An 18,174-nucleotide genomic window follows, 5' to 3' on the forward strand; every position below is an offset into this window, starting at 1 on the left:
GACACACACAGCATGACCGTTAACAACTGCAGCTGAAAAATCACTTAGTGCAACTGTAGATTTAGAATGCATTAATGTGTGGCTGGCAACTTTAGGAAGATAAAAGTGTCTTTACACTGAGGATCTGATCGCCCTTGTGCAGCTCTCCGCTGAGGTCAGCTGGCCCCCCTGCCAGGATGAAAGAGATAAAGATTCCCTCTCCGTCCTCTCCTCCGACGATGTTGAATCCCAGACCAGTGGAGCCTCTGTGGATCAAAACTCTGCGAGGCTCCCTGGGAGAGAGATTGAGGAGAGACAAAAGTAGACTGTCATGTCATCAATACAATCACTAATATGGCTAATACTACTACTGTTATAATAAATCAGAATACAGTACAGGTTTAGCTGAAAGATCAATGCTCACCTGGGGATGTCATCATCTCCCATCATGCCATGCAGAACGGGAGAAAACCGACTAGGTGAGGTGGGAGTGAGGGCTTGTGGGTAATCTGACCCGAGATAGTTGGGGTGGCTGAGTTCAGTGTCCATATGGGAATATGCTGGAAAAATACACAAAAACCAAAATAGGTATAATATATGGCGTTTCCACCGAATAAATGCACTTGTGGAATGTAATATTTTCTTCGTGTTTAGTATGAAAAATTCTCTGTAATCATCTCATGAAAGCCAATTGCAAAAATGACCATGCTCAGATTCCTTCATTACAAGGGCATACTTTCATCAAGAGGCAGATTTAAGTCAAGGACATTTTTTGTGTGGGGAAAAAAGGAAAAATCCCTTAACATGTACACCTCAGCTTTGAGTTTTCACAGAACTCCCACTGTAATTTCTTGTGATTTAGAACGAACAACATGTTCCCTCTACTTTATACTGCTTTTTCAAGTCTGAAGAAAGATCTCTCATTTTTTGTGGGTGTACATTCTTGGAAATACATCAACTCAAAGGCAAGACATTTGGTGACAACGTTTCCTGGTGTGATTTTTCGCTAGCACACAGTGTAGATTTTCACACAGAGAGTGGCTTACTGCTGGTGAGGTCCGGAGGGTTGTAGGAGTTGGTCAGGAACAGGTTGTTGGGCTTTGCCACCCTGAGGTACACCACCTCGGCTGTGTTCTTCAGAGCCCCCACCGCATCCTCATGCATCACGTCCTCAAGACACACGTTGTTCACCTGATTGTTCACGACAAGCAGGGAAACACAATCAACATCTGTCTTATCTAATACGATACAGTTTCACTTTCATTTCAGAGTTTTCATTCACATATCTTGAGGTTAAAGGTCAAGGGAACCCTTTGAAAATGGACACGCCAGTTCTTCCTTGCCAAAATGTAGCGTAACTTTGGAGCGTTATTTAGCATTCTTCCCGACAAGCTAATATGACATGGTTGGTACCAATGGACGTCTCAGGTTGTGGAGACATGGTAACAATCAATTCCTTAGGTTTTCTAGTTTCATATGATACCAGTATCTTCACTCTAGCTTTAAGACTGAGCCCGCTACAACCTCTGAAAGACAGAAGAGCGGCCGGCGGATTGTTAAGAGGTTAACAGTTTATATAATAAAAGATCGATACTGGATGCCTGTGTATCGATGCAATATTGCCAGATGCAGATACTATGCTGGCAGACTCCAGATCAGCTCTGACTGGTTGTTTTCCTCAGGTCTGTGAAATCCTGCAGATGCCATTAGGAGCATCGGAGGTCACCGGAGGACACAGAGGCACATGATTTTTTTCAAATTACCTGTCTCATGCACTAATGTCAGGATATAGTGATAATAAAATGTATATTTTATAAAAATAAATCCTTTTAATCATATTTGCTCCATTTCTACCCACTGCAGCTTTAACTACCTCCGTGTGTTAAGGTTACAAAAAAAAGAACATTATTACATCAGACTTAATATAGCCATTGACGGTGAATGTATTTTTGAACAGATTCATAATGAGCAGAATCATGTCGCCGTGTCCCATTTAGAGGTAAAGCATTTGCTCAGACACCATTTAGTAGAAACCAAGCACCATTTTGAAGTTGCTGCTGTTGAGCTTGCCATCAGCTGCTACATTGCAGTCTCTCTCTGTCCTCCAGCAGATGGCAGTAACGCTGCTTGAGACTCACTGTGGCAGCACTCCTGTTAAACATTTATCACATCCTATACAGCTATTAACATATTAATGAAAGTAATTTCAGGCCATGAAAATTACAGCTGTAATTTATCTTGGCTCTTGATACATCAGTGCTGCTTGTATACACACTTGTGAATGTGTGCTTAAAAGGTGAGACTCTGAGGTGATCAGTGACATGTATATATGTGTGGGTGTATATCTCTCCATGACCAACCGCTAAGATCTTGTCCCCGATCTGCAGACGGCAATCTTTATGAGCCGCTCCGCCTTCAATGATCTTGGTGACATAGATACTGTTATCTCCTGGTATGTGCTGGTTTCCCACCCCTCCAGCAATGCTGAAACCTAATCCTGAGAAAAGGGAGCGATGAGAGAGGCAGAGAGTGAGCAAAGGAGGTAGGGTTAACACAGAGCAGATTTGCTAAATCCAGAGGGCACAGCTTAGCCGGGTATAAAGCATCCTTAAGCCCACACAAAGGCGTCGATGCTGTACACCAGTCCACACTTCCACATACCTTTAGGCCCTTTGATGAGTTTGATTTCGGTGACTTTCTCTGCTGCTGGTTTTCTGCGGAGGACATAGAGGCGGACGATAGCACCTGCCTCCTTAAGGGCCTCCACAGCTTGGCTGTGTGTCACCTCCCTCACATCGACATCATTCACAAATAGGATGCAGTCGTTCACACTAAGAAACGGAGAGAGACGGTGAGAGAAAGAGGGAAAAATACAGAATTAGTGTTTGTTTTGGTGAAGAAATCGGGTGTAATCCTCCACCAGACGAGGTCAGGAGCAGTCAGTCTCCAGCTACAGCTGTGTTGGGGATCCAGTTTCACCACAGACATCTGGCCTTTTCCCCCAACTCGCAGTATCCAATATTAACGAGGGTAGAAAACCCTTCTGCTTGATCTAGCACAAGGGTTAGCTGCAGTATAGCTCTCTTTAGCGTTAACCGTTCCTGAAGATGTTGATATGTGAAGTGCAAGTGACAGCCTGTGTGCCGAAGAGAAGCTGATTTTCAAGCAAGAAGATTTTGATGAAATAGTTATTTTCAGACGCACACATTCTTCCTCCAAGGGCCTAAAAACTCCACTTATCACTATTCCAGTCATGTGTTTAAAATTGATTTTCACGGCCGTGAAAATTATAGGGTGTAAAATTTTGTAAGACTGAAATAATTCTCGAGGGCTGCAAGAGGTTTAACAAATGAAGCTTAGCGAAAGTTCAATCAGGAAGACTATCTTCATGCTCGCTCTATTTATTTACATTCTCTCTCTCTCTCTCTCTCTCTCTCTCTCTCTCTCTCTCTCTCTCTCTCTTCTTCTCTGAGGGCGTTCACTCTTCAGTTCAACCAATCAGATTTTGCCACGACCTCTGTGAGCCAATCATCTCGTCGCTGTCAAACTTTAAATCTGTTCCTTTCTCTGCTGCTGTCAGCTGTCATTTCAGTGTCAGATCGATGCAACCCTCCTCCACCCCATTCACCCCCAATTTTCATCACAACCACCACATCCACTGAGCTCATCAGAAGTCTTGCTCCACATCACATTCATCCACATTTTCAGTAGGAGTGTAACGATCCATCGATCTGGATCGATATATCAATCGAATGATCAACGATACAATATCATCAATGCAAAGTGAAAACATCGATACATATCATCATCTTTAGGATGCACCTTTATTTTGAAATTCCCATGGCACATCTGTTTCACCATTTCCGTCCGGGTGCACCTCATTTCTAAACACAGTGCTAGCGGCGCTCACGGGCGCTTCGGTTATGCTTTCTGCACGGAAGTGAGCTGGCGTGGAATCATGACGAGGAAACGAGTGCCATTAGCGGCATAACGTTAGCGGCATAACGTTAGCGGCGTAACCTTAGCGGCGTAACCTTAGCGCCGTAACGTTAGCGACGGTGCGGTGGGCAGAGAGAGAGAGAGAGTGTGGGTGTGATGGTGAGTAGCAGAGAATGAATGAATGAATGCATGACTATTTTGGTCATGGGTTTCATACACTCTCTGTAATAAAACATCTAAAAGCAAAAATCCTATCAGACAGTGGAGCCCTGAGACAAAATCTTATCAAATGGGGGTCCGTGGTGTAATTTGTGTCAGTTTAGGCGTCCTTGACATGAAAAAGTTTGGGAACCACTGGGTTAAGCTACAGTTTTTTTTTGTCTGTGAATAAATGCTAAAGCTCCTCAAGACCCAAGCCAAGTTCCTGTGTCTTGCTTGCTACCTGCTGGTTTAAGTGAAATGGGGTTGAAGTTAGCAACAAATTCAGCTCAGGTTCACTTACAGTGGGCTATTAAGGTGGACCCCCTGTTCTCCTTTTATTGACAAGCGGCTCACCAGCATTGACCAGCAACCAGACCTCCAACAACAGGAGGTCTATTTTTATTCTTTTTATTTAAAAGAATAGATTTTTTTTCATTTAAATGCATGAAAGAGCGCAGTAATAACATTTTCAAATTATATTTATGTGCTTTTTGTGAAGTGATTTAAATGGCATTTGATATCGTGTCATATTGATCGCAGGCCCCTGAATCGAATCAAAATCGCATCGTGGCAGACTTTGTGATATCGGTAAATGTCGTATCGTTGTCCAAAGAATCAGTATAATATCGTATCGTGATGAACCTGGTGATTTACACCCCTAATTTTCAGCCATTGTTCTTCACCCCTTCACCACCACCAGTGACTAGACTCCATCAGGGAAATATTTATACAGTTCATGGCATGACTACCCCCTTATAATGATGACACCAGGGTGGGGTCTAATCACCAAAGACTCCTCACATATTTCTTCAACTTTTCCTATTGTGCACACTATGTCAAATACATTTATTTAATTACTCTTAAGCCTCATTTTCAATTAAGTCTCTCCTGATTCACTGACCTGATCTGATCACTAAAGTGAACTCCAAAGGGAACCAATGGCTGCTGACATCTTCATATAGAGAATTTTACACTGACACAGTCTGAGCTGCATTTTGTATGTGAGGCAATATTATATCTTTTTTGTATGTAGAGAAGAGCACATTTTTATCATACAGTAACATATTTTGGAATGCTGGCAATGTTAGTGCAACTACTCCATCATAGAGCATCCTTTAATGTTCTTTGTAGCTCTATGCTCATAGGGATTTACATACAACCTTTATTCAGCTATAAAGAACAATTTATGTACATACTGTATAAAATGTTCCAAATTAGCACTATTAAACCATACGTTCATAAACCTCACAGAGTTCTTTATACTGCTTTTCAAAGGTTTTTCCACATAAATCATAGGAGCCACTGAGTCACTCGATGTGGAAGGCAGAAAGAATGTTTTTGTGTTTGAATCATCAAATAGACAAAATACTTCAAACCACCTTAAAGCAACATGAATTATACACCCACAAATTGCAGGTTTGGTAAGGTTTTCAAGGAATTCTGTTTTTTTCCGATGCGGAGTAGTAAGGATCAAAGCATTTTCCTCAAGATATTTGAGATATATTACACATAGCAGACAATAAAGGCCAAAAAAAAAACTCCATTGCATACAGGCAAATATAAGCGTTCTCTCCCGGCCTGCTTTACACTCTGAAGTCTTTCCAGATGGACGTTTATAGGTCAACTGTAAAGAGGAGGATGCCTCTGTACATGGCTTATTTATATGTTATTGAAATATGATCACTTTTAAGATATATAAATGTTAATAAATGTACAAGACTCTTTTGAACCTCCAAAAAACAAAAAAGCGACAATGAATAAGTCAAATTTTTAGACCAAATACAAACGGTAAAGGAAAATGGTCGAAAGACCTATAAAAGTATAGATAATATTAGTTGGGTAGAGACGTTCGGATCTTGAAGTAAACAGGCAGGTCTTCTCTGATGTAACTTTGATGCTGAGCAGGCTGGACAGTCAGTAGGCTGTAGTTCTGTGTATACAATACTTTGGACTTAAAAGGAAGAGGTGAGGTTCTACTTTGGCTGTTTCTCTAAGTGTGTTTGCTGGTAGGAAAGTGACTGGCTGTCTGAATCAGTGAATTCAAAAGAAAATGTGCAGGAAGGTGGAGAGAAAAGGCCGGGTAAATGGGGACAGGAGAGCAACGTTTCTTTCATCTGAAACCTGATTCGGCCTAATGGGCCCATGGGCTGTTATGATTGTTGGATTTTATATTTGTGGAGTGTGGGAACATGAATGCATGAAGGCTGGCTTTGTTTAAGGGTTTTTACCTCAGCCGTCCATCCTGAGCCGCGGCTCCTCCAGGTATGATTTTGGTGATGAAGATGCTGGGGTCGTCGCCCACATGAGGGTTGTCTGTTCCTCCTGCTATGCTGAAGCCCAGGCCTGAGTTACCCTGCAGCAGCAAATACAAACAAAAACACATTATTCACATCACTTCATCAGGAGCATTCGACTGTGGTTTTAGAGATTTTCAGACAGTCATAGTTGAAACCATGTCTACTGTATGTAAATATGTCTGAAATCAAGTTTAAAAGATGATTTTCTTAGACTCACTCTTTCCAGTGTGATCTCCTCATATTCGATTTCCCCTTCTGTCCCATTCACCTGTAAGGAAGGGATGTTAGTGTCATTTAAAGAAAATTGGATTTTACGGAATTTTGCAATTATTTAAACAATTATTTAACTGTACAAATGATTTTACAAGCAAAGATATCAGTTTAAAGGCCTTTACATAATGGGAACATGACGAATAAACGTCACAAACATCTGCGACTATTTTGCATCAAAACTATTCATACTGACAGTGATGCGAATTTGCGACAGCTGCAACACTTGTTCAATAAAAGGTTTGAATAGATTCATGCAGGCACCTACCGGGATCATATTGACCCAGAGCAACATCTGGCAGTCTGTTTGAGGTAAATTGTTATTGCCTAAGCTACTGTAAGCTATTTTATTGAGTTTTCTTTTAGCCAAAGGCTCTGAGTGAATTTAAGTTAATGAGTATATGTCTAGGGCTTTTATTGTGAAAGGATCTGGTAAATGCTGCCTTTGTCAACGTTGAAAGGAGAAATAAAATTTGCTGTGTTGGTTCGGACTACAAAGCCTCCATGTTGTTGTCATGGTTGTTCTACACTATAGTGTACATTGTGAATATCGATTCCGCACAACGTGATTGGTTGATGCCTTTATTTGTGGTGTGAAAGCTCACAAAAATCAACCTCTTTCTGAAAAAAAATTACGTTTTTCAACATAAAACATTTTGCGTTCTGTGTGAATGTACTCATGACAAATATTTGAAAAAAATACTGTAAAGGCCTTAAATTTTAAAGTTAGCTAATGTTGATTCAGTATTTGCCCTCTGGGCTTGATCATCATATGTTGCTATTCATCAACTGACTCATGTGCTGATTGGGGGATTTCCCATCTTCAGCTCCTGAACGCAGCATCATCAGCACCAAAATCTAATTATATCATCTCTCAACCAGAAGTTCTGTCCACTAAATTAGATCCAGAACCCTCTTTGACGTACTGTACGCACGGACCAGCGTGCTACCTGCCTGGTTGAAAATAGCAACACCATTCTTTTAGTCTAATTCGCCTTCTGGCTGAACAACTCGGCTTCACATCAGCTTTACCTCTCTGCAATTAAGCAAGTCCCAGAGGAAGAGGGAATTTAAAGAACTTCACTGTTTTCGGTGTCTGACCTAGAAAACAACTTTTCTTAGTGCTGTAGTGGTGCAGAAATACTGGTCTGTGGTGGGAACATAGAGGCTTTTCATTCTCTAATCCTCGTAATTCATGACAATATGTTCAAGGTATTTCAAGGCTTTCATTGTAGAAAAGGCGTCATTAAAGAACTTTGAATCAAATTAAATAATGTTTCCGTTCAGTCTAATGTATATAAAGAAAGCTCATTTGAATTAAAAGGGGTAAAATTAATTACTTTTATTATTTCAGATTAAAACAATGCCTACCTGTATGCTGGGAAAGGAATGGCGTTACTGATAATACAGACTGAATATGAAGGCAGTTAAGTTGAGCCTAACATAACAATACAATAAAGGGAAGATTAAACATAATCCTTACATATGGGGAGCCATCAAGTGTGTCGGTGTTCACCACCACCGGAGGAGTATTTCCCTGGAGGCAGAGAGAAAGGACACATTATTAAGAAATAATGGCAGAAACTCAAAGATGAGGCAGCTCATGGATCAGCTCTCAGTATATCCCTGAATCGTGCAGTCACAGCCAAGACTGATGGCCATTTTAGCTCTTAGCTGTGATAACACTGTACTCATTCTACTGTGATTGTCACTCTAAAGGATAGGAGGAAAGGATGTTACTATTCACCCATGATGGACACAGAAATGATTCATGCTAGACCCAATGGTAATTCCAAACTCTTGGTCTCCTGGTTGAACTATAGGGGTTGGAAAAAAATTAATTCACCTATGTATCTTAAAGTTTTTTTCACGATTTTCAAATACATTTTTCAATGCTAGAAGTGATATATTTGCTTCATTTGCGTCTATGTGGAGGTAGAAGGACGTTACCACTTTTATTGTCGTAGTCAGAGTAATGCAACGTCATATACGTTCCGTATTGGTCAACCAAAACAAACAGCAGCTGGCCGCAATGAGGAAGTACAAAACAGCGGAGTGTCCGAGTGGATACGACTTGAACCCTCACATGTTAAATCTAAAGTGGTAAACACTACACATACAGTAAAGTATGGAAACACTTTGCGTTTCACACATTGCCAGGTAAAGCAGAGCTAGACATCAACGGCTAAAGCTGCATGCTCACTCTGTCATGGACAGTCTTGGTCTTTGGTGTTGAATTACAGTATAGCTTGGTGGTACTGATGCTGTAAATGACTATGTAGCGAATACTGTGGACGTGGCCATCTGCCTCCCGCCCACCAGTCGTTTCAAAACAAACCTCTCGAGACAGCAAGTCAATGAAAGGACAGGAATTTTGGCATTGATGTGGTTTGGGTTTACCTGCTGGGACTCATCTAAAGTTTCACAGTTAACCTCTGCACAATAGTCTCTTTATGATATATTCTCATTCTTTCAGGCTTCTTTCACTCACATCATCAAGGTATCTGATGTCGGAGGATGTAAATACACCATTATGTACAGTAGAACATGGTCTGACTCCCCATCTAAACCCCTGTGTTTTTTTCTGTCACTGTTCTGTGCCACGCTGATTAGCATGGGAGAGACGCTGTGCATCTGAAGTGCTCACAGAACAGCAAACAGCAGCATAAAATCAGCCCGCTGACCTTCACAGACCTGACAGCTCTGACACACACGCACGCACGCACGCACGCACGCACGCACGCACGCACGCACGCACACACGCACACACACACACACACACACACACACACACACACACACACACACACACACACACACACATAGAAACAAACAACTACACAACCAAACTGAACACAGTTTCTCAGCTTTTAAGAACAAACAATTTCACATTCTTACAATGTGGGTAATGGGTTATGTGATGCAATGGTCTGTTACTCTCTCTAAGAGATTTATGTTGTCATGGGAACCTTAAAGAAGAAACGCTCACTGTTTTTGCATAGATTATTACAGTGATCTGTATTGCCAGTTTATTAGGTACACCTACCTAGCTAAAACTAATGCAACAGTCCTGCAATAATCCTGCCTTCATGGTTATAATGTTCTGTTTTTGAAACTGTTTTAGAGAGGTATTTATACAACTATATGTTTGCAGTTTGTGGTGCTGTTTATTTAATTGCATTATACTGATAGACATTTCCATTATTTTGTCCATTAACAGTGAGGATATGCTAAATAACATTTCAATTATTTTTAGGGATGCACCGATTGCAAAATAATTGGCCGATACCACAACCGATGTTTGAAATAAACATTTGGCCGATAGCTGATACCGATGTTTTGTTGTTGTTTATTTTTTTGCTGCTTATTCCCCCTTTGCTGCCAGGGAAACAAAGAAATCTTCATTATAAAAAATAACTGAACTCCCTTCACTCTTAAAGTCATTCAGCCCTTAATTCATATCTTGAATGAGCACAAATTAAATCATCCAAATTTATGAAACAACTTTTAAAATAACCTTTCATATGGAAAAAAATAACTGCTTCAAAAGCTCTTTTAGCCTGTATACAACTACCTACTCAATGAGAGGAATTTATTTTTCAGTAACCCACCAAAATAATTTTGTGAAACATAAATTCAATATAATTTAATCAGCAGCTAACAAAACAACATTTAGCCGACACAAAATGAATGCAACATAAAATGTAAACATCGGCTCCTGCCATCAGTGAATGTGATCTTATTTGCCGACAGGCTGATTGCCGTCAAGAGGGCGAAAAATAAAATACAGATATACCTATACTGATGTTCGGCCAATAAATTGGTGCATCCCTAGTTATTTTCCTGCTATAACATATAAAATGGCACTGTAAAAACACGTTGAGTGAAGAAGGGAGGTTAAAAGTGCTTCAACCGCCTCACATGGAATAGTAGGCCTGTCCAGGGCTGACAGAGTAGGGCAATCTTGTACTGTAAAAACACCTTTCTTTAATCAACACCATATGCTCCAAGCCCCTTTTCTCATTATTAACCAAGTTGAATGATACTAAATATAGCTGCCATTGTAAAGAGAAAATACTCATTATACATATACCACATGAGGTAAAGACATAAAACTCTCCCCCAGCCATCCACACAATGCAAGAGCTCGTCTTTAAATGCACACTGTTCGATTATAACAGTGCCTGTGCAGAGCTCCGCCGTGTAGCTGTGTCCAACGGGCCGTGCTGCTGAACATTACGTCAAATTCATCCTTATCTAGAGACAGAAATAATGAGTATAGCCAGCAGAAATCTAAGCCCAGTGCAGGCAGTTTCCCTGCAGGGATTTTGACAGAGCCCTCTCTCCCTCTCTCTGCTCTGTCGAGTCGTTCGACGTGGTGGTTGTTAGGATTTACAGTGTTTGGCTGCTCTTGCCCACCTATATTTTAGCACCACCTATTCAGCTAACCCGTCCTCGGCCATGTCTGTACAGGCAGCACCGCCATCCATCCACACTCAGACCTTTACCTCTCGATGGATTTATACCCAGCAAGCTAAGTGCCAAAATATGCATATATTCCAAGACAAATGAAACTGATTTATTTAGATTTTTCTTATTAAACTGATCACCAGATTTTATAGTGTTTCGTGTGACTATTGTGAGATTTAACCTTTTTCCTTAATAACAGAATACATATCAATATTCGACTAGCATGCACTGTGCTGAGGCAAGAAACAGAGCAGCAAAAGAGTGAAGCAGTGTGTTTAAATCAATTTCTTTTTCCATTAAGAGTTGAATAGTATTGGCTAGTAAACCAGACGCTTCAGCCTCTGTACTGTACACGCTCCCTCCTGAATATGTGAATCACAAGACTTTCAGTTCGATCTGATCAATCTCTGCTCTGTGCACGTGTGCCTGCATACGTGCATGTTTGCCTGAGGCTCATGACCCATTCTGTGCACGCTCGCGCTTCTAGACTCTTTCAGTTTGATGGACATTTCTAGTCGAATGAGTTAAAATAACGCCGATAATAACGACATCCATCTGTTTTTGTTAAGCCTAAGGATACTTAAAACACCAGCCACCGTCTTTGCCTCTCCTGTCGAGATTAAGCGTGCAAAGAATACTTCAATATCATCAGAGGGGATGATGTCACGTGTGAGTGAGCTGGCAGCACTGGATACAAACCAAAGGTTGCATTAGAGAGGCTTTAACGCTGCATGTCCTGCACACCTTGCAGAAGCTGGAAAGCCTTTAACACGTGAAAGCCATCTGGTCGGTCAATAAGCAAGATAATGACCTCTATTGAAATATACGCAATGTCAAACTACACATTGGCATGTATTTGATAAAGAATATATTGTTGTTTTTGGCAAGCATTATGGGTAATATTGCATGATTTTAATGTGTATCCAAAGTGCTGCTCTTCTGTTTAAGAGGGAAAAAGGTACAGACAGATAATGGTACTAAATAATCCAGACTGGAATATGTGCAAGGCTGTTAAAGAAATGGAAATGAGGACAAGATTTATGTGAAGAGTGTTGTATCGTGAAGATGTGTGTCAGGTTGGATGACTGGCTGGTGAATTAGCTGCCTCTTTAGTGCTGGAGGATGTGACAGAGGTTAATCTGGACTATCACATGCATATTGCTCACTTATTGGCTTCTTATAAAATCCCATGTGTATCTGTGGAGTGCAGGAAAAGGTGGTAGCATAGGTGTATGTGTGTGGGTTATGGGGTTGTGGAGTTGGTGGTGACCTACAGCTCCCGGTTTGTTGGAATATTGAATGAAAAAAAATGCACCATTAGAGGAGGACTCACAAACATCACCCCCCCCCCCCTCCCCCCCCCCCCCCCCCCCCCCAACACACACACACACACACACACAGCTTGAGCAGGATTTGATTAGTATTTCCAGATTTGATTACTCAGGCTCACTGTGATTAAAATATCTATCATGGGCCCTGTAAGTGCAGCCTTGAGTTTTCTATCTGTGCAGTAAACAAAACAAAGCCTTGGTACCATCATAATAATATAATCAAACATTCTCATCAAGTGTCACCTCTCGGCCACAAAGCAAAATGGCACTATCATCAAGATTTCCCAAATATATTGGTAGTAAAAAAAAAAGAGTAAACATGTTTAAAACATGCCTACCATCTTATGATGTCGATGTCTCTTGGCTTTCCGTACATTGTTGAGGAACCGGCAGCCCATCTTTTTGGCATACCACACGGACATGAACATCCTGCTTCAGTGCCGAAATGTAAATCGTGGCTGATGTATACTGGGAGCAAACCTTGCTCACCTCCCAAAGTGACATGCGCACCCACCGAGCGTGTGGCTAGAAGAGTTGGAGTGCGCTCTAGAAGCTTTCAACAATACCACAAAAGCATTATTGCAAAGCGAGCCATCAGGTCTAGGCCCAGCCATAACAGTTGATCAGAAACAACGGAGCGTCCAGATTGCCTCAATTAAAAGATTTTAACTTAACACACGCTTTGCTTTCCATTCAATTGAAAAAAAAACAACATAATACCAAAGAAAGCATGCTTTAGACACACAGGATACACCTTTTATACAATTTTAGATCCACAATCACAGAAAAAGAGCACAGCCCAATTAGTGTCCTCCTCTCGCTGAGTCGATGCTGGAGACTTCATAAGAGAAAGCCCAATAACATCCTCCAACCCAAGGCTCGAGTTATAAAAATGACTCATTGCTGATAAGACTCGTTATTATCTGAGACACGATTGTCCTGTCTTCATCCAGATTAAAAAATGAGCATTCGCTAACAGATCCTTCCAGTGTTCGTCATCCGTAGCAGTGGGCTGCGATAGCGGTGCCTCCCTGCTCCTGGTCTGTGCTCTCCGCGAGAATGCAGTTCATATTTTCTGCTGCTACTGTACTGTACCCCTCCCATCCCCGCTGCTCAGGGAAAAGAGGAGCGAGCAGGAAAGTTTGATGGCAATTACTTAGCTGTCTCTCTGTATAACGTCGACGCTGTTGATGTGAGAGGGGGAGGAATTATACTTTGGCTGAACTTAGAAGGACAAGCAGCTCAAACTGGCCTCGCTTGTCCCAGGGAGCACTTGAAACTGAGAGGGGGCAGGAGGCCAGCGAGCCCCTGTTATTCAGTCAGTCTGAATAGTGAAACCTAAACACAGCAGTGGCAGCGAGGGTGGAAAAATATAGCTTTCCACATCAGATCATTTTAGTTTGCCCCATGTTTTTCTTTTTCTGTTTTTTTTCTCTCAAGGCTCAGAAATCAGATATTTTCCAGCAAAATCAGTTTCTTAAATGCAATTTTGCTTTTGATTTGAAAAGTAAATAGTTCCCTCATCACAACCGAACATTTTTTAGGCAAAATCAATCGAAGACCTTCACGAGGACTCTCATTACAGTCCTGCTGAAGCCTTTTAGCACTTCTGCTGCCAATGAAATCAGCACCATTGACAGCAAAACACTCAAAAGGAGGCTAAAGAACAAGAAAGGATGTGTGAAAAGGAAATTACATGTATGCTTGCTGTATTTTTCATTCCTCAAATGAATTATTAAAAGGTGAATGTAGCCTTACAAAGGCACACTTACAAAAAGAAGAGTAAAATTCCCATTTAAAATCCACATGTTTTTTTTCTCTCACAGCTCACTCAGGCTCTCTCTTTTTGAAAGACAGATGGATCGACAGGCTTGTAATATATATGTACACACACACACACATAGGCATCCACACTGAACAGACTTATGTAAGGACATGCTGAAGGACAAGCTGTCAGCTGACGTTCTCATTTTGTTAAATAAAATCCCTCCGTCTACCTATCTAATTTTCTCACCCTTCCAACTGCAAGGACCTCTCTATCTGTCTTACTCCGCCATTCAGCATGAACAGCTCCCTCCTCCTCCTCCTTTTGCATGCATATTTTTTTTCTCTCTCTCCCTCTCCCCTCTCCTTCCCAAAGGACCTGAGCTGCTGCTTCACTGTAATTACACCGAAGCTGCAGGGACATATTTAAACATTTATTAAAGAAAAGTATGGAGGACGGAGAAAATGAAGATGGAAACCAGATACCAAGCAGACAAGAGTGCAGAGCAGAAAGGGGAGGGTATAATGGGGAGCTCTTGGGGAAACACTACAGAAAAACAGTAATTGAATCCTTACGTTAAAGACGATTGCCTTTTTGTTGCTAATTGTCAAAACACATCTTAGAGGGGTTGAGTGTTTTGTCTGTGTGAAAAGCATTGTGTACTGTTGTGTGGTTATAGAGGAGAGAAAGTGATCTGCATCCTTTTTCATGAGAAGAGACAGAGTGTAACATCAACAGGGCTGTGGGGGTCTCCAGTAAGCACTTTGTGCCTGCTGGTTCTCACTCCCAGCTCCCAGCAAGGATGAATGGCTAAATGTGTTGTGTAATGTTGTCAGCTGAGTTTCCTTAAGATATTTTTGAGACAGATCTCTGACAGTGAATAAAGCCAAACGTAAGAATGTCATGAAAAGAGACGGAGAGCAGCTACAGCGCTGCCTCCTGGGTATATAACGTGTGAGTGAACCTCGTCCAAAATATAGAGAATGAAAGGAAGTCTAAAGAACTAGATTGGTTTTGGGGGTAATTGTGGTGTTTTTTTCTGTTTCTTCAGAGTCACACACACTCTTCTTTTATGTTTATATGTGAAGTATGAAGGTATCTTGGATGCTGAATCCTGCCAAGCTTAGCTCAATAACTACATGCCTGTGGGATTCACTGCAAAGGCAGGGAAATGCCCCTTCTGCAACACTTATGCTTTAAGACTTTATGCTCATTAGCTTAGCCTTATTTCGTCCAAACCCTTTTCTTAATATTATTTTATTTCATCTACTACATCGATGGATACATTTATATTCCTACGATCCAACTACGTATATTGGGGACGTGTATTGATCTAAAATTGATTTGCAAGGTGAATAATCTATTGTATCGATACTAAGAATTTGCATCTTGTGTTTAAGCATGACAAACATTATATGAATGTATTTTATAGTACTTTAAATAGTAAAGAAATGTTAAACGTTACTCCGGTTCACTCTCCCTGTGTATGACATCATCGACATACGCCAGCAGCGCCAATCTCCGAAAGACGACAACAAAACAAAGCGTGGCTGATAGCGGAGAAGAGCCAGACAAGCGAGAGATTTTCAAGCCGCGTTTGACATCCAGCGTGTGGAAACATTTTGGCTTTTGCAAAAAAGGGAGACGTCCTTGATGAATCGCACGCTGTTTGCAGAATATGCAAAGGCCAGATAAAATAAAACGGCAACATGACCACACTTTCCATGCACTAACTGAGATACTATGGGATTGCTAACACCAAATGCCCAGGTAACTGGATAGGTAGCAGCATTCCTGCAGCATCAGCAGCAGGGCTAGCTAGCTCTGCAAAACACTCAAGCCTCACCAACAATTTTGATAAGAAATTAGGCCAAAACTCACCTATGGCTAAAGACATATACTGTATACATATGTTTACTTGTTTATATCCATTTTTAATTTATCTCTGATTCCCTTACAAGAAAAACTTTGATGAATCCTGACCTTCACTGTTTAGTATCCAGGTATTATTTCACAGTCACACTGATTGAATTTTGGGCAAAAAATGTTTCTGTATCAATTTCAAGTCATTGAATCGTTTCATATCGTATCGCTCTAGATGAGCCAAATATCGTCCTTGAATCGCATCGGAACCATGGAAAGGATTTGAGGATTGATGGATTGATTTGAGGAGCATTTGCCTCTTTGCATAGAAATCTTTTTATGCTCTATATTATGCGCAGTGTGGTATATAAAAACATTTATTTGGAGCTTTGCACTTTCAAAGTAATCACAGCACCAAGAAAAAACACCCATCACAGCAATTTCTGTAGCTCCATACTAAAGGGGGACATGGTACAGCAGACTTATAGAGTCATATAAGATGTAGGAAGATCCATTAATGTGAGCGCAGATCGATATCAAAAGTTCTGTGCTGTGTGAAAAAAAATCACTTCTAATTACATTATGCCCCAAGTTAAAAAAAACAAAAAAACGATGTCATTTGAAGCTAAAGCACCTCTTCGCTAAATCATGTACATAACCCAAAGACCTCGTCTTACTTTGCCAAACTATTGCAGCGCTTCCAGAGACAATCCTACCCATAAATCAATGGGGCCCGGAGTGGTACTGGCAAAGCCCACACCATTAAAGCAATAAAGAGACAGACTGACGACACCACCTACACATCAATGACAAGCACACGGGCACGGCAGCGGCTGCAAAGACATGCACACACACACACACACACACACACACACACACACACACACACATACACACACAGGCGTTACTGCAGTGCATCTTGGAACATGCTTTACCGAACCAGTGTAGAAAATTGAATGCATGCGTGTGCAGAATGAAGTACGTCTGTGTATATGTGTGAGGGCATGTATTCATTACTGATGACTTTACGCTGTACAGAATGCCGCTTATGTTAAACAGTTTAATTGGAATGCACTATCGGACAGGGTGTGTTCAAGGTCAGGGCGAGCAGACAATGATGAGGAATGATGTATAGTTACAAGTGTAACTACTTGTTCAACGGAGACACTGAAAAGACTGAACGCCAGATTTTTTAGTCCACTGCTTCCAACGATCCCATCTTTTCCCTTTACAAATAATTCTCCTCAAGTACACTTCTAACTAGCGTTTGCGTTCAGGTTTTCCATTCAACTTGAGTTTATAAATGATAATTTAATTGTTGTTGTTTCTTAAGGAATGAGGGAATAACTCATGTCACTGAGTTCCTCTGCCATTGTATAATATTTTGTCTCCCTTTCAAGACAGACAAAGTCTTTTGAGCTATTCATGGTGCATGAGGCTAATGCAACCTGTCTGATCATAAAACTGTTTTATTGAGAGAGCAGCGGAGCCGTCTTTTCAAGGTTATGAAAAGTCACTCTGCACAGTGTAACACTGACACCTACAGGTTTCAGTACGTCCTGCAAACAGATTACATTTATCTGTCTATCAGACCCTCATGCTATATGACATCTTCAACATGCCACTGAAGCTTCAGCAGTGATATACATTAGGGTTAGTTTCATCTTTACTCATGTCTCACAGCATCATGGGTACCTTTCTATTAATTTGCATATTTCAGGATAGAAAAAGAAACTGTTTGTGGAGAAATTTGCCAGCAAAACCATTTATACATCCTTACACTGACACAAGATCCACAATGCATACTTTTTGATGTGTTCACATTAGGGCTGTCCTTGACCAACGAAATTCTTAACACTCATGCGATTTTGTCGATTAATCGATTAGTTGATCTGTAAAACTGAGTTTCTCCACAAACAATCACACAAAAGCACCACTTTAAATCCTGTGTTTACCAGAGATGTGATCATAAGTTTCTTGGAAATAAGTCATTCAGCTTGAAAAAGCATAAGAAACGACTAATCGACTAAAGAAATCTTGGTCGACTAAGACCAAAATG

At 41.0% G+C, this 18,174-nt stretch overlaps 1 protein-coding gene across 8 annotated transcripts in view; it reads right to left on the reverse strand.

Annotated features, from left to right (window-relative positions):
- dlg4a (discs, large homolog 4a (Drosophila)) overlaps nt 1-18,174 on the reverse strand; it is an 81,649-nt gene that overhangs the window by 9,571 nt on the left and 53,904 nt on the right. For 4 of the 8 annotated variants that reach the window (XM_074610859.1, XM_074610858.1, XM_074610856.1 and 1 more), the window contains exons 4-11: nt 8,170-8,223; nt 6,634-6,684; nt 6,348-6,472; nt 2,641-2,810; nt 2,340-2,476; nt 1,026-1,170; nt 404-539; nt 116-272 (exon numbers count right to left, since the gene is read on the reverse strand). In XM_074610859.1, coding sequence (XP_074466960.1) covers nt 116-272; nt 404-539; nt 1,026-1,170; nt 2,340-2,476; nt 2,641-2,810; nt 6,348-6,472; nt 6,634-6,684; nt 8,170-8,223 — 975 coding nt within the window. Of the gene's footprint in view, nt 1-115; nt 306-403; nt 540-1,025; nt 1,171-2,339; nt 2,477-2,640; nt 2,811-6,347; nt 6,473-6,633; nt 6,685-8,169; nt 8,224-18,174 lie in introns of all 8 variants that reach the window. The other 4 variants (XM_074610857.1, XM_074610860.1, XM_074610853.1 and 1 more) reach the window with 1 other exon arrangement.

Source organism: Sebastes fasciatus, chromosome 16, assembly GCF_043250625.1.
Source record: "Sebastes fasciatus isolate fSebFas1 chromosome 16, fSebFas1.pri, whole genome shotgun sequence".
NCBI classification, from domain to species: Eukaryota; Metazoa; Chordata; class Actinopteri; order Perciformes; family Sebastidae; genus Sebastes; species Sebastes fasciatus.